Source organism: Bos indicus, chromosome 13 (assembly GCF_029378745.1).
Source record: "Bos indicus isolate NIAB-ARS_2022 breed Sahiwal x Tharparkar chromosome 13, NIAB-ARS_B.indTharparkar_mat_pri_1.0, whole genome shotgun sequence".
NCBI classification, from domain to species: domain Eukaryota; kingdom Metazoa; phylum Chordata; class Mammalia; order Artiodactyla; family Bovidae; genus Bos; species Bos indicus.
Window position 1 is genome coordinate 60175361 of NC_091772.1, and position 16486 is coordinate 60191846.

General features: G+C 51.8%; 1 protein-coding gene across 1 annotated transcript in view; it reads left to right on the forward strand.

Annotated features, from left to right (window-relative positions):
• The window catches only part of RSPO4 (R-spondin 4), a 36323-nt gene extending 25557 nt beyond the window's left edge, over positions 1-10766 (forward strand). The window contains exons 2-5 of the mRNA XM_019972699.2: positions 1931-2119; positions 3033-3173; positions 6287-6472; positions 9136-10766. Coding sequence (XP_019828258.2) covers positions 1931-2119; positions 3033-3173; positions 6287-6472; positions 9136-9239 — 620 coding nt within the window. The 3' untranslated portion in view covers positions 9240-10766. The remainder of the gene's footprint in view (positions 1-1930; positions 2120-3032; positions 3174-6286; positions 6473-9135) is intronic.
• Positions 10767-16486: the final 5720 nt, after the last annotated feature.

Consider the following 16486-nt stretch of genomic DNA (forward strand, 5'->3'; position numbering starts at 1 on the left):
ACCCTCCCAGGTCAGGGGTGAGTCCTTGTTGGGTTGTTTTTTCTGCAGCATGTTGAAATCTCACTCTACAAATACTGCAGTAGCTCTAATTGGAATTTCTTTGCTATTTGGCTGCCTGACCTTGGGGAAGGCTCCAACTTCTCTGGCCTCTGGGTCCCCAGTGAAGCTGCAGGGGTTGGGATGCGTGATCCCTAAACTCTTCTGAGAGACAACAGTTAGTAAGGGTTTTGCTTTGCACCATCTGCGTTGCTGTTACAGTCACTTTTGTGGGCTGCAACCCTCCCAACCAGGCTGTAAGGTCCCAGAACAGCAGGGCCACGTGTTGCTCACGCCTGCAGCCCCAGGCTCTGCCAGACACAGAGGAGGCCCTGAGCAAGTGCGCCGAGTGGCAGTGTGGTGCTGACTGACGTGTGTCCCTGCACCACTGATTCTGGGGGATGCTGGGTGTGTCATTTCACCTCTTTGAGCCTCTGTTTCTTCACTTGCAAAATGGGCAGTACCACCCACGCCCATGTCAGGCGGTCTCCGACCACAAACTCAGTTTTCAGGAAATACCCTTCTGTTTCTCTGTCATTGAACATAATTTCTAATCTGAGTCCTATTCTGCCAGGTGGCAGAGATCACCTCAAGCCAATAGAGGGTCTCTTTGCCCTTTGTTGGTGGGGTCACATCTCAGGGCCAGTGGGCTTACATAGTGCCAAGGTAACTAGTTTATTAAACAAGCTGAACTTGGTGAGGTATAAACACGCAACAGTTTCATGTTTCCCTAATCTCCACCTCTATGAAGCTGCCTGGCCCTTTCCTGTCCCTTAATGACACCCAGTTACTTTCTGACTCTCCCCAGCTCCCACCTACCCCCAGTGGTCTACCATACTGCCTCTTGCTCAGGCGCCTGCCAGAAACCAGCCTTCTTGGGTGAGGCTTCTTGAGCCTGACTACTCCTGGGAGACTTGCCACTGAGAACCCCTCATGCTGGCCATAAAGGATGTGCAATTTCTTCTGCTGCCTCCCTTCCCTCTCCTGGTCTCTTTTCTGTGCTCAAAGCTGGGTTGGAAGGAGCAGAGCCACAAAAGCCAACATCCAACCGGGGTGTGAGGTGCTGGTCACCCCCTTTTGCAGGCAACAGTCTCTGTGAGGGGTACCCTTGCATCTCCTCTCACTTGGTTTGGGGGTTTGGGAAGTGAGGGGAAGCCACAGCAACCCCCTCTTCCCCAAGTTGACAGCTCCTAACTCTCCTGAGTCCTCCTGTCTTGGTGTCAGCATGATCAGAGGTAGTCGGATGGCAAAGACTCCCTGTAAGCCCTGGAGGACCTTTCTTTCTAGGGTATTTCTCACCTTTTTCTCCCCAGCTTTGGTTGCCAATTCTGGAACAAAAAGTTCCTTCCCTTTACTTGCTGTACTTGAGGATGTTGGGAGCCCTTGATAATGGCGTCAGTGAGGAATGGGGTATTGTTCACAAAGGCAGCAAGGAGACGAGGGTCTTCTCCCACCCCCTCATGCATGTGCACCACAAACACACTCAAAAATACACACTGTATTAGTGAAGATTAAATATGTCAGTGAGTGACCAAACTTTTAATCTTATTTCCCCAACATCTTTAACACATGATCCAAAACAGATGCTCGTGCTCCAGCCCTCGTGTTCACATTCCACCCAACAGGAAGGATCAGGGGATGACAAAGGGCATGCCCCCTGCCCTTTAAGCTTTCTAGAAGTTGCACACACACTGCTTTACCTTATAACCTACTAGCCAGGTTTTGGTCACATGACCAAAGTCACATGATCTAGTTGCATCGGAAGTGCAGTCATCTGAATGGCCACGTGCTCAATTACTGTTCTATCCCAATGAGACAGTCTGAGCTGCTGACACATGTGGTTTCACTATCTCTCTCTCCCTTTCCCCACCCTCCACCCTGGTCTGGCTGGCAGTGGGCACTGGTCCAGGGGGCAACTGCACAGGCTGTGTTATCTGCTCAGAGGAGAACGGCTGCTCAACCTGCCAGCAGAGGCTCTTCCTGTTTATCCGTCGGGAAGGTATCCGCCAGTACGGCAAGTGTGTGCACGACTGTCCCCCCGGCTACTTCGGCGTCCGCGGCCAGGAAGTCAACAGGTGCAAAAGTATGTGGCCCCTTCCTTGTCTTATGCTAGCACTGCGCTCCTGCGCACTCCTGGTCCACATCCCACCTCTCAACACAACAACCCCTGGGGAAGCAATGTATGCCTGAGCCCAGACTCAGATATATGCTAGCTTTCAGGCTGGCTCTGAAGCCCTAAGCAAGTCAGTGCCCTCTCTGAGCTCAACACTAACAACAGGGAACTTCCACCTCTACACTAGTTTGCTCTGTGGCCTTTGGCATGCTACTCACTCTCCCTGGGCCTAGCTCAATGGGAAAAGGAGTCCTAACTCCTAACTTTGGTTTTCACTGTGAGCTGGGCAAATCATGACCATCTTTGAGCTTTGGTGGAAATGGAGTAGGGAGTCCTCACTCCCAGCCCAGATTCACTGTGTGACTTTAGGCAAGGTATTAGCTCTCTCTGAGCCTCAGCTCATATGATAAAGAGAATCAATATAATCATGTTTCCTACCTTGGACATGACACCTGCCCCCACTGAGCCTCAGTTCAAATGAGAAAAGGAGTTCTGAAATGCAGCCCCATTTGTGGACAACATCAAATGAGATGTTAGTCACTCAATTGTGTCTGACTCTTTGTGACCCCATGGATTGTAGCCCACCAGGTTCCTCTGTCCATAAAATTTTCCAGGCAAGAAAACTGGAGTGGGTTGCCATTCCCTTCTCCAGAGACACACTGAATCCGGACCCCAGTACTACAGAGCTTGGGTCACTCAGAGGCCCTCCCCAGTCCTGGGCAGCCCCAGAGGGTCCCCTCCCCAGGCAGCTCCCCTCACCAGGGCTGGCTCTGGCTGTATTACAGAATGCAGACTCAGAGGCCCTCCCCAGTCCTGGGCAGCCCCAGAGGGTCCCCTCCCCAGGCAGCTCCCCTCACCAGGGCTGGTCCTGGCTGTATTACAGAATGCGGAGCCACGTGTGAAAGCTGCTTCAGCCAGGACTTCTGCATCCAGTGCAAGAGGCGGTTTTACCTGTACAAGGGAAAGTGTCTGCCCACCTGCCCGCCAGGCACTGCGGCCCAGCAGAGCACACGGGAGTGCCAGGGTGAGTGGGGGCATCCTCTCCCTGCCCTGTCCCCTCCCTCCCTGGAGCAGGGGCTGGTGAGGGGTGTTAGGAGACCTGGAAGAACCCATAGCAGAATGTCACGTGATGATGGGAAACCCAATGCCGTGTCAGGGACACATAGGAACCCTTCAATACACTAGACCCATCATAGGCACTATTGTGATGATTACCATTACTACCAACATCTACATCATTATTATTGCCAAGGGCAGCTGCAGAGCACAGAAGAAGAGTATTGATTTTGGAATAAGACCTGGGTTCAAATGCTATCTCTAAAAATCATCCGTTAGTGAACTTGAGCAAGTCAGTTAAGCTCTCTATCCTTCAGCTTCTCCAAATGTTAAGAAAATTACAATAGAACATAAAATCTACTTCATGGGAGAGGGTTGTTGTAAGGGGTAAATTAATACACTTTAAAGTACTTAATGCAGTAGCTGGTACAGTAAGTGCTCAATATATGTCATTATTATTACCTGTCATATTAGTTGTCATGACTGCTGTTTTCCCCCTACTCCTTTCAGATTCCTGTGTGAGCACCGCTTCTGTGATCTGTCCTTTTATGAGGCTGTTCTCCAGCGTTCTCACCTGAATCACATATCTCTGCCCACACAGTCTCTCTGGGCTCATGTTCATGGTCATTCCAAACACTGATGGCTCCTAACTCGCTCTCCTCAGCTTCATTTTCTCATGGGCAGCAGACTCACATCCTCACCTGCCCTGTGGGTGCCTTCTTCCCTCCCTGCCCATCCCCAGCCTGGTGCTTCCTCTGGGCTTCCTCCATCAGTGATCTGCTCCACCAGCCACAGGCTGGCCATCCTGGAAGCATGGGCATCACTGTGGACTCTTGCCTATCATCCTACATCCAATCCAATCTCGTTCATCCATTCAGGAAATATTTGCTAGAGCATCTTCTATGCTCCAGGCACTTTCTAAGTTGCTGAGGACATATTAGTGAACAAAACAGACAAAGTTTCTGCCCTTGTAGACATGACATTTTACAGGGGAGACGGAAGATGCACAAGAATAAATACAGATGTTAGGTGGTTTAAAGAAAAAAAAAAAACTTTGGGGGAAATGAAGCAGAATAAAGCTCCCAAACTTGCCCCAGCCTTCCTTTCCCTTTTCCCCACCCTACACCCAAACATCCCTTTCTCTCCTCATTCTCTGCCCATTGCTAGGATCTTGGCCACAGCCTCTTGCCCATATGCCTGCCTCCAGTCTCACTGTCTGCAGCCCACACTGTCTCTCTTTCCAGAAGCCAGAGCGATGATCTGAGAATGACAATCCGATCAGGTTCTCTTCTGCTCAAGGCCCCTCAGTGGCTCCCATTGTTCTCCAGGCTGTGGGCAATGTGGTCCCCATCTGCCACCTCTCCAACCTATCAGGTTTTTCCTCCCCCACTTGAGTCTGTGCTCCAGCTTCCCCATGGAGGGCAGAGTCATCTGGGGATTTCGCTTGGGTATTTCTTTCAACTATGGGCTTTTCTGGTGGCTCATATGGTAAAGAATCTGCCTGCAATGCAGGAGACCTGGGTTCAATCCCTGGGTCAAGAAGATGCCCTGGAGCAGGGAATGGCAACCCACTCCAGTATCCTTGCCTGGAGAATCCCATGGACAGAGGAGCCTGGCAGGCTACAGTCATGGGGTCAACAAAGAGGCACGACTGAGCGACTTAACACTTTCACTTTCATTTCTTTCAATTGGAGCACTTGTCCTTCCTGCCCCTCCCTGAATCTGGCTGACCTCCCCATGCCCACTTCAAGACTCAGATCAGGAGTCTTCTCCTCTAGGAAGCCCGCCAGGTGGCTCAGGATGGGGCCCCCTGGTCTCCTATTGCTGCCAGGGCTTCCCCAGGTCTGTACAAGCACTCTGCCCTTCCAGCCCCACTGCTGTAGACGGTGAGCTCTGGGAGGCAGACCCGGGGCTGTGCCTTCCCTGCCTCATCTGGGCACCCATCACAGCAGGGGGCACATGGCAGGTACTCAGTCTGTGCTTCCCAGATGAATGCGTCTGTGAAGGACTGTAGTTCCAGGGTCTGGAGACCTGGTCACTGGGCCCTGCTGGATCGTAAACACTTGCTGTTCTGCTGTGCGAGCGCCTCTTTTCCCTAGTTGTTCAGTCGCTCAGTTGTGTCCGACTCTTTTCTGACCCCATGGACTGCAGCACTCCAGGCTTCCCTGTCCTTCACCATCTCCTGGAGTTTGCTCAAACTGTCCATTGAGTCAGTGATGCCATCCAACCGTCTCATCTTCTGTCGCCCCCTTCTTCTCCTGCCCTCCATCTTTCCCAGCATCCAGGTCTTTGCCAATGAGTTGGCTCTTTGCATAAGATGGCCAAAGGACTGGAGCTTCAGCTTACCCCTTACCTGTTCTGGGCCTCCGTGTCCTAATCTGCAAAGTGGAGGTATTAAGAGCTGCCCTATTCTCTGCCTACCTTTCCAGGACTCTTAAAAGAATCAAATGTGAAAGAATACTATATATTATATATTAAAAAAAAATTACTCCCTACCTTTTCTCTCCATGACCTCATTTTGCTGTTGTCCATGACAACAGCACAGCATAACTCCCACCTCCTAAAGCTTATCAGAAGCACACGATCAGGTTCAGAAACCAGGTCTTGGCCCTGAGGGCCTCCCAGCCAACCTTGCAGCCTGTCTCCTGTCCCTCCCATCCTGAACCTCCCCTCTGTCCCTCACTATAGCATCCTCGTGCCCCACACAGGATGGCCAGGCCTCCAGGGCTGTGCACACCTATCTGGGATGTACTTCTTTCCGCCGCCACCTGATAAGTCTGCTCTTCTTCTGGCTCCTATGTCACCTCCTCAGGGAAGCCTTCCCCTTTAAAGCCACACAGTCGGTCACTCAGGCTTCCTGTCCGCCGTGGCCTGTGTTTGCATTAGTAGCGCTCTTATCCCAGGATCTCATAAGTAGCTGTTTAAACGTTCCCCTTTGGCTCCTTAATGGTAGCCTGGGACTCTAACACATGGAGATGGTGTCTTCAGGGAGCTGAACCCCTCAGACCCTGCACTTGATCTGAGGGACACTCACTGCCAACTGACCCCATCCATCTGTCTGTCTCCCTCTCCCACCCCCAGAGGAGTGTGAGCTGAACCCCTGGGGCAGCTGGAGCCCTTGTACACACAATGGGAAGACCTGCGGCTCGGCCTGGGGCCTGGAGACCCGCGTGAGGGAGGCCGGCCGGGCCGGGCGAGAAGAGGCGGCCACCTGCCAGGTGCTGTCTGAGTCAAGGAAATGCCCCATCCGGAGGCCCTGCCCAGGAGGTGAGCACCAGGGTTGGCACGGTGGGCAACAGGCAGGACATAGTGACTGAAGGACCTAGCCCCCACAAAGCGTCCCTGTAGGGCTGCCTGAGGGCTTCGCTAATGGCTCAGATGGTAAAGAATCTGCCTGTAATGCAGGAGACCTAGTTTCAATCCCTGGGTTGGAAAGACCACCTGAAGGAGAGCATGGCAGCCATTCCAGTATTCTTGCTTGGAGAATCCCCATGGACAGAGGAGCCTGGTGAGCTACAGTCCATGGGGTCACAAAGAGTCAGAGGCAACTGAGTGACTCAGCACAGCACAGCACAAGGCTGCCCGAAGGCCCCACTAGTCACAGCTTCCTGTGTGTTGAGCATTGCCCTCCCCAGTGTCCACCTGCAAGGGTTAGCCTCAGATCCCTTACGAAGATCAAGCTTGTCCTTTCCAGCAGGGGTTTGAGACCCCTTCAGACTGATACCTCCTATAATAAAGGACTTGGGACAACCGCTTGACACTGAAACAAAGTCATGGATAATGTGACCTATTTGCACTTGGCATTAAAAAAGAAAAATCAGTATAGTACCTAGCTGGGCTTCCCAGGTGGCACTAATGGTAAAGAACGTGCCTGCCAGTGCAGGAGATGTAAGAGATGAGAGTTTGATCCCTGGGTTGGGAAGATCCCATGGAGGAGGGCATGGCAACCCACTTCAGTATTCTTGCCTGAAGAATCCCACAGACAGAGGAGCCTGGTGGGCTATGATCCATAGGGTCACAAAGAGTCAGACACGGCTGAAGGGACTTAGCATGCACCCACGCCTGGTGCCTAACTATAAGGAGAAACAAGTTTCATTATGGCCGTGCTTGGGTCCAACACACCAGAGAGTACTGACTGAAGTAACATCACAGTGAAGGCGGTAGCCGTCCACAGTCAGGGCCTCAGGCACCACCGTGTTGCCATCAGAGACTCAGTTTCCCAAATGGCGACCAGTTCTCTGTAAAGTCCAACAGAGCTGTCTCACCTCCTGATTGACAGCACACTGGTGGCCCTAGACTAGTCAGCAAGGGGACAAGTGTCCCACAGCACTTGGCATTCATTCACACACGAGACAAGAGTTCGGCTCTGAGCAAGCTGATTCCTCGCTACGTGAAGCTAGGGCAGCCGTTAGGGAACTGGATGGGATGTGCCTTCTTCCGGGGGGACTGTCCCACGCATGGTGGGCAGCTGGGGACAGGGGATGAGTTTGAGATGGGACCACAGAAATGAAGAGACCCCAGACCTGGGGAAGCAACCAGCAGCTCCTGTAGAAGAGTGTGGGGCTAGTGATGCAAGAAGATGGCCTGGATGTGCAGACACTTTTTAATCAGAAATTTAGGGCTGTCCTTGGTCCCACCAGATTCCCTGATAGCTCAGTTGGTAAAGAATCAGCCTGCAGTGCTGGAGACCCCAGTTCGGTTCCTGGGTCGGGAAGATCCGCTGGAGAAGGGATAGTATTCTTGGGCTTCCCTGGTGGCTCAGCTGGTAAAGAAACCACCTGCAATGCAGGAGACCTGGGTTCAGTCCCTGGGTTAGAAAGATCCCCTGGAGAAGAGAAAAGCTACCCACTCCAGTATTCTAGCCTGGAGAATTCCATGGACTGCAGAGTCCATGGCGTAGCCAAGAGCCGGACACGACTGAGCAACTTTCACGTTTTTGCTCCCACCCATGTCTCCATCTTCTTGCCTGTGGATAATCGCTCACAACAGGAAGAGCATTCCAGGCAGAAGGCACAGCCAGAGCGAAGGTGTGGCGGTGGCATGAACCTGCCAGTGACCAGGATGGTGTGAGCAAGGGCGGGGGTTGGGGGACAGGCCACAGAGATGACATGGTCTTTTGCTCCAGGTGAGCCGGGAGTCACTCAAAAGTAATGCCCAGAACTCCAGCCCAGGCTGTGCCTCTGAGTAAGCGAGGGCCCTCCTGGGCCTCAGTGGCCTTACCTGAGAAATGGGACTTGATTGTGTGTTTGTGTTAGACACTCACGCCAGCTCCGTGGGGGGTGGAGGGCACAGCGGGGTCAGGACTCCCTGGCAGGTCTGGGGTTTGCATCCACTCCCCACGGTGGGAGAGCCAGTGGGTACAGACCCCGGTGACGGCGTCATATGGGGCATCCGGGCTGCCCTTGCCTCCCGGATATCCTGGAGATGAGAAACACAGGGCACCTGGAGCCACAGCTGGCAACAGCGGGAGCATCAACCAAGTGCTGCTGTCACTGTTGTTTGAGGGCAGAGCTGGGCTGGGAGCTAAGTGGGGAGGTTGGTGCTGAGACTCCGGTGAAAGGTGTTGCGTCTCCAGCAAAGAGCCCAGTAAACCTCGCAGTGAGTGCACGTGGGCGGGTCCTGTCCCGCCCCCAACCCCAACGGCCCTCCAAGCCACCCTATCTCTTGACAAAGGGGGCCCCACATGGACCTCGAGCCCTAAATGAGGCAGATGCCCAGCATGGGTGGTGCCCCACAAGTCAGTGCCCTCATCAGCCCCTAAGGAATTGAGAGTGTCCGGTTTAGGGTACGTGATACTGCCGTCCCAACTCTCAAAAGGAGTGGTTGTCAGGTCAGCACCGCTGTGTCATTCAGAGCCTGCTGCGGGGAGTGCGGGTACCCCTCATCTGTCAGGATGGCCTCAGCAGCAACACTCTGTGCTCTTGTTGCAGAGAGAAACCCCAATCGGAAGAAGGGCCAGAGAGAGCGGCGCCCTCGCAAGGACCGGAAGCTGGACGGCAGGGGGGATGGGAGGCCCCGGCCAGCGCCCACCTAGGCGCCCAATCTGCAGCCAGGGCCTTGGCCAATTCAGGAGTTCTCTCTCACCCCTTCACTCTCTAGCTGTTCCCCCTCCTCTCCCTTCCCTGTTCTCTTTTTCTCACTCACATCTCCTCTCTCTTTTCTCCTGCATTTCCTACATTTCTGCCACCTCGGTTTTCCCCTCCTTCCTACCCTTCCTTTCTCCTTTTTCTTGCTTTCCTTTTATCTTTTCCTCTCCTCCTGTTTTTCTCCACTGTGTCCCCACCACCACCATGCACATACTAAGACAGAGACCAACTCCTGTGCACCCCACCCCCCCCAACTTCTCACTCTCTATTCCTCCTTAAAGAAAGCACACTTCTTTTTCTAGGTCTTTCCCTGATCCTCCTCAGCCCCATTGCAGAGAAGGTGTTTCTAAGAGCGGGGCCCAGGCCACAGCCAGGCAGGCTGGTTGAGTCCTGAGAGCCCTACTTCCACTCCAGAGGAGACTCTGGAACCCTGAGCTGTGGGTGCCTCCAGCTCTAGCCCATCCCTAGAGGCATCTCCACAGCCCCCAGCTTCCCTGGGAAGCCCCTGGAAGAGGCTCCGCAGGCTTCTGGATACCCCAGCTGGCCATGGAAGAGCCGTGACGGGGCCTCTGGCCGGACAGCCAGCCTTGTGCCGAGTCCACCCTTCTGGAAGCTGCCTGCTGCACGCATCAGTGCTCCCTCAGCACCCTCCCTCTCAAGGTGCCCTGGCCCCTGTTTCCCGAGCCGCTGGTCACCTATGTCCTGCGTCCCAGCTCATCCCAGAAGAGGCCATGCAGGCTGAAAGGAACTTCGAGATTCTCCAGGCCACTCCATTCCCTCCAGCTCCTCCTGCTTGTTGTACCTCTGGTGAGACTGAGGCTGAGAAGGGACTTGTCCAAGGTCACCCAGGGATCCCATGGGCTGTGCCTTCCACTTGCTCACCTGCTCAGCACACCCACAGCTGCAAGGAAGCCTTGGGAGCCTTGGGGAGGTGAGGAAGGAAGTTGTCGGGTCAGGAGTAAGGGAGGATTCCCCTCCTCACCCACCTCACCCCTGACACCCCAGCCTGTGGCACGCCCCCCAACCACCAGCCAAGGCCATACACCAGCAGGAAGAGCAAGACAAGGCACCTCCTCACTGCCTGTCACTCCACCATCAAGTGCCTCCCATCTCCTTTGCTCTCCTAACTCCCCAGAAAGTGGTGCTTCCTGCATTGGCATTGCCAGCAGCCAAGAACAAGGAGCGCATGAGACCCCAGGGTCCCAGGGTGGCCTGGAAATGGGGGTGTCAGCAGGCCGGAGGAGAGGCTGAAGGTGATGAAGAAGGACAGCCCCACCCAGAGACAGCACCCATTCTCAGGCTCCCCTCCACCTGACACAGGCAATCCCCTATCACTGCCTCCAGCAGACTCTGGGGGCCCTGTCCCCCAAGGCCTCACTCTTTGTCTCCCTGAGGTCAGCAAGAGCCCCTCACCTGGCCAGACCACTAGCTTCTTTTCTGCAAAAGTTAGTGCCTCTGAAATGCTCTGTTGTTGTTTCAAGACTCCACTTTTTTTTTTTTTTAATAAAGGGAAAAGAAACTCACAGATGCTTCTTGGGCATCAAGTGGTGTTGCAAAATCATGATCCTGATGAATTTGGAGTAATTGAACCTAAACCATGTAGGGTAGTTTTCTCTGGAATGCCCGGGGACCAGAGGACCAGGGTGTGTAAGAGACTGGGTGGGGAATGGGCCCTCAGCCCCTCCAGGCCTCTCACGAGAAGGGGGCTCAGCCAGAGGCAGACGGGTGCTGTGCTCCCCTACTCCCGTACCTCTCAGCCCCGAGATCACAGGAGAGGCCCCAGGAACCCATCTGTGCCTGTATGACATGTCTGGAGGGTCAGGGACACCTAGGAGGACACCTTCCCAGAGCTGTCTAAACTCCCTGGGCTGCTGTTGGCAGGGGGGCAGTTAGCACTGGGAGGCACAGGTCCAAGTCTCAGCTTGTCACCGACAATCGGTGAGGTCAAGGCCAAATCATTTCCTCATTCTGGGCCTCAATGCTCCCTTTTGATGGATGAAGAGGAGGCATAACTGGGTTAAATCCATTGCCTAACCTGGGGGAGGGGTCTTCCCAGGTGGCCCAGTGGTAAAGAATCCACCTGCCAAGCCGGAGATGCAGCTTCCATCCCTGGGTGGAGAAGATTCCCTGGGGTAGGATATGGCAACCCACTCCAGTATTCTTGCCTGGAAAATCCTAGGGACAGAGGAGCCTGGTGGGCTACAGTCCATGGGGTCGCAAAGAGTCAAGTATGACTGAAGTGACTAAAGAGCAACAACAAAAACCTCGGTGGCCTAACAGCATTTTCTGGTGCTACCTAAAAATTCCGATTTCAGGGCCCTGTCCCAGACTTAACTAATGTGAACAAATGTAGGAGCAGACAGTAGCAAATGGACTACGCCAAAGCCTTTGACTGTGTGGATCACGACAAATGGTGGAAAACTCTTAAAGAGATGGGAATACCAGACCACCTTACCTGCCACCTGAGAAATCTGTGTGCAGGTCAAGAAGCAACAGTCAGAACTGGACATGGAACAACAGACTGGGTTCCAAATTGGGAAAGAAGTATGTCAAGGCTGTATACTGTCACCCTGCTTATTTAACTTATATGCAGAGTACATCATGAGAAATGCCGGGCTGGTTGAAGCACAAGCTGGAATCAAGATTGCCAGGAGAAATATCAATAACCTCAGATATGCAAATGACACCATCCTTGTGGCAGAAAGCAAAGAACTAAAGAGCCTCTTGATGAAAGTGAAAGAGGAGAGTGAAAAAGTTGGCTTAAAACTCAACATTCAGAAAACTAAGATCATGGCATCTGGTCCCATCACTTCATGGCAAATAGATGGGAAACAATGAAAACAGTGAGAGATTTTATTTTCTTGGGCTCCAAAATCACTACAGATGGTGACTGCAGCCATGAAATTAAAAGACACTTGCTCCTTGAAAGAAAAGCTATGACCAACCTAGACAGCATATTAAAAAGCAGAGACATTACTTTGCCAACAAAGATCCGTCTAGTCAAAGCTATGGTTTTTCCAGTAGTTATGTAGGAATGTGAGAGTTGGACTATAAAGAAAGCTGAGTGCCAAAGAATTGATGCTTTTGAACTGTGGTGTTGGAGAAGACTCTTGAGAGTCCCTTAGACTGCAAGGAGATTCAACCAGTCAATCCTAAAGGAAATCAGTCCTGAATATTCATTGGAAGGACTGATGCTGAAGCTGAAGCTCCAATACTTTAGCCACCTGATGCAAGGAGCTGACTCATTGGAAAAGACCCTGATGCTGGGAAAGATTGAAGGCAGGAGGAGAAGGGGATGACAGAAGATGAGATGGTTGGATGGCATCACCGACTCAATGCACATGAGTTTGAGTTAGCTCCGGGAGTTGGTGATGGACAGGGAAGCCTGACGTGCTGCAGTCCATGGGGTCACAAAGAGTGGGACACGACTGAGCGACTGAACTGAACTGAGGTGAGAGCAACATTCATTCCAAGACCAGACTGGGGGCGAGGGACGCTGACTCCCAGTCCCGGATTACTAGGTCTAAAGTTGAGTTGACTGCACTTCTGATTCTGATCTCAAGGCGTAATCTGATTCTACAGAGTTGATATTCTACATGGAGTTTTCTGATAAGCATCGAATTCTAGGATTTTGAATGTTCTGAATTCCAAGACACGAAGACAGAAATGGAAAGTTCCAGTCCTGCTATCCCCTGACTATATTCTTTGCCTCAGAGGACCTGGTTCTCTGCCCCACCCAACTGGGGGCCACAGACAAGGTTTTTTTCCTAAACATTTTCAAGTTAGGAGATGAAGTTTCTTCAGGGCCTAAACCCCTCCCCAAACCTTTGGATCTCAGGCGGTTCATTGTCCCTCCACCCCAGCTCCTGCTGTTGTTCAGTCGCTGTCATCTCCAACTCTTTGTGGCACCATGGACTGCAGCAGGCCAGGCTTCCCTGTCCCTCACTATCTCCCAGAGTTGGCTCAAACTCATGTCCATTGTGGCCCTGATGTCATCCAACCATCTCATCTTCTGTCGCCCCCTTCTCCTCCTGCCCTCAATCTTTCCCAGCATTAGGGTCTTTTCCAGTGACTTGGCTCTTCACATCAGGTGGCTAAAGTATTGGAGCTTCTTCAGCATCAGTCCTCCCAGTGAATATTCAGGGTTGATTTCTTTTAGGATTGACTGGTTTGGTCTTCTTGCAGTTCAAGGGACTCTCAAGAGTCTTCTCCAGCACCACAATTTGAAAGCTTCAGTTCTTTGGCATTCAGCCTTCTTTATGGTCCGGCTCTCACATTTGTACATGACTACTGGAAAAACCACAGTTTTGACTATACGAATCTTTGTTGGCAAAGAGATATCTCTGCTCTTTAATACGCTGTTGAGGTTTGTCGCTGCTAGTCTTCCAAGGAGCAAGCATCTTTTAATTTTGTGACTGCAGTCACCATCCACAGTGATTTTGGAGCCTAAGAATACAAAGTCTGTCACTGTTTCCACTTTTTCCCCATCTATTTGCCATAAAGTACATGATCTTAGTTTTCTGAATGTTGAGTTTTAAGCCAGTTTTTCACTCTTCCTCTTTCACTTTCATCAAGAAGCTCTTTAGTTCTTCTTTGCTTTCTGCCATAAGAGTGGTCTCATCTGCATATCTGAAGTTGTTGACATTTCTCCTGGCAATCTTGATTCCAGCTTGTGCTTCATCCAGCCCGGCATTTCACATGATGGACTCTGCTTCTAAGTTAAATAAGCAAGGTGACAATATCCAGCCTTGACAATCTCAGCCTCACCCACAATCTCTCCAGAATTTAAGCCCCTTCCTTGGAAGAAGACCTTCCCAAGTGACCACCTCTTACAGATCAAGCTCAGAGAGAAGCTCAGAAACTGATGGGGCCACCCAACAAGAGAGGGCAGTCAGACAGAATACATGGGGAGGTTCTGGGGGATGGCCCCTCCGGATGCTACCCAGAAGGAGAGAACAACAGCTTAGCCCAAGTTTAGGCTCCCCTACCTGACCCCTGTAGGCCCCCCACTCCAGCGAGGCCCACTAAGGCTCTTTCTCCAGGCAGCCTCTCTGCATGGCCTGTGCTCACTTCATATACTGCCTGACCAGGCACCACGTGCTTGTTCTACCCACCTTCTGTCACTAGAGGGCGATGCCCAACCAGAAACAGGCTTGCAACAGACCACCAGTGGCAATGGGATGAGTGGCATTCACGCAGTTCCAGAGGGTCGGACGTGAGGTCAGGAGCCCAGGCCCTTTCTCGCACAGAAGGGGAACGGACTCAGCAGAGGACTCTCACCCAACATCCCATAGCCAGTCTCCATGACGGTGGCAATTCTGATCCTCCTGCCGAGACTCACAACATCTCCACCCTATTCCCAACTCCTGGAGCTTCATAGTCTCCATTTCCATTTCCACGTGTATGAAAACCATGCTATTAGTCCTTCTGGCTCAGGAAATCTGCTTTCTTATAACCAAAAAAAAACACAAAAGTAATAACAATAATGCGGACTAATAACAAGAATATCTTCTATGTGTTGAGGAGCTACTGTGTGCCAGACAGTGCAAAGTGTTTTAAGGGCAGTATCTCATTTTCTTTACTTTCCTCCCCTCAGTATAGATTATATTAACTCCCATTTTTTCTGCCTGCCCCTTATGCGCATATATTTTCACATCCTTTATCTCCTGCCACCTTCATAGCATCCCTGAAAACAGTCTATAGAAGAGGAAATTGAGGCTCAAGTTAAAGCCATTCAAAAGTCATTGATCTCATCTCTTTATCCACCTGGTAAATATGCATAAAGTGCCTGCTGTGTGCCTGGGACTGTGCTGGGTGTTGGTGATAAGGACCCAGATCTTGTCCCTGTATCTTTCAGCCTGTGGACAAGTCCATACAATGGTATGATAAGGCCCCTCCACAGGGAACAGGATCTAGGAGGAGGGACAGCAAATCTGGGAGCTCCACTTCCTAGGCCCAGAGAGCCAAGCTGGGAACTGACGAATGAGGAGGTGTGAATGTGATGGGCGGGGAGGGTCCCAGCTCAAGGAAACAGTAGGTGCAGAGAGGCCTGGAGAGGAAGCTGCTCGTGGGGGTGCCAGGCCCAGAATTCCTAAGGCTCTTAGGCTGTTAGACCCTAGAACACGGGGACAGCCCTGGGACCTGCTGGCTCCCCACCCTGCCCTCCATGACTCCCAGCCTCACCTTTAGCAGTGCTTTTCCATTCAACCTGCCACCCACAAGGCAGAATATCATCCAGCCAGACCTGCCACTAAAGAAGCCATCTCCGGAGTGGGTCCGCCAGCCCTGGCCTTTCTAGCCCCAGCTGTAGCGTCTTCCCAGCCAAAGCCCCGGCAGAGATAAGCCAGCCCTGCTCTGTTCTGTCTGGACTCCGATCCTTAGAACTCATGAGCACGGTAAAATGGATGATGCTTTCCACCTCTCAGGTTGGAAGGTTTTGTAGCAACAGACAATGGAAACAGGGGTTGACCGTGGTACCTCTCTCCTAGGGTGGAGGGACAAACAGCAAGGCCACTAATCCCATCTCCATCGCTGAGCCTTTCGGCAAGACCCTCTGGTTTTCTCACTCCAGTATTCATGCCTGGAAAATCCCGTGGACAGAGGAACCTGGTGGGCTACAGTCCACGGGATCGCAAAGAGTCAACACAACTGAGTGACTAACACTCTGGTTTTCTCTGTGCCTCAGTTTCCTCATCTGTAGAAGGGGAAAATAGGTGTCCCTCCCATTGTCACTGTGAGGTTTAAATAGATTAACATAAGAGCAAGGGTTTATATATACACAGCTAGAGCTCAATAAAAGTTTTTATTATGACGTATTTGTTTATTCACTCAACAAACATTTCTTATGCACTAAGTGTGAGCCAGGAACTTGTGCCAGGCACTTAACATTAAAAACTTAGATTTGTGCTCTGCTAGATCTCTCTGGAGGAGATTTTATTATTATTCCTGTTTTTTTTTTTTTTATTACAGACAAGGAATCTGAGTCTCAGAAAGTAAGCAGTGGAATGGGAGCTCAAACCATTGCCCTCCACCAGGCTGCCTTTTCATTCACGCATGGGCACCTGAAGGCTTTGCTCTCTTACGGCAAAAACACTGATCTAGAATAAGAATTCACACGCACTAGCGAAGATGGTCAAGCTCACTCAAATTAAATGACAATAAAATCACACAGAGCTTCTATTTTCCACCTATCTGA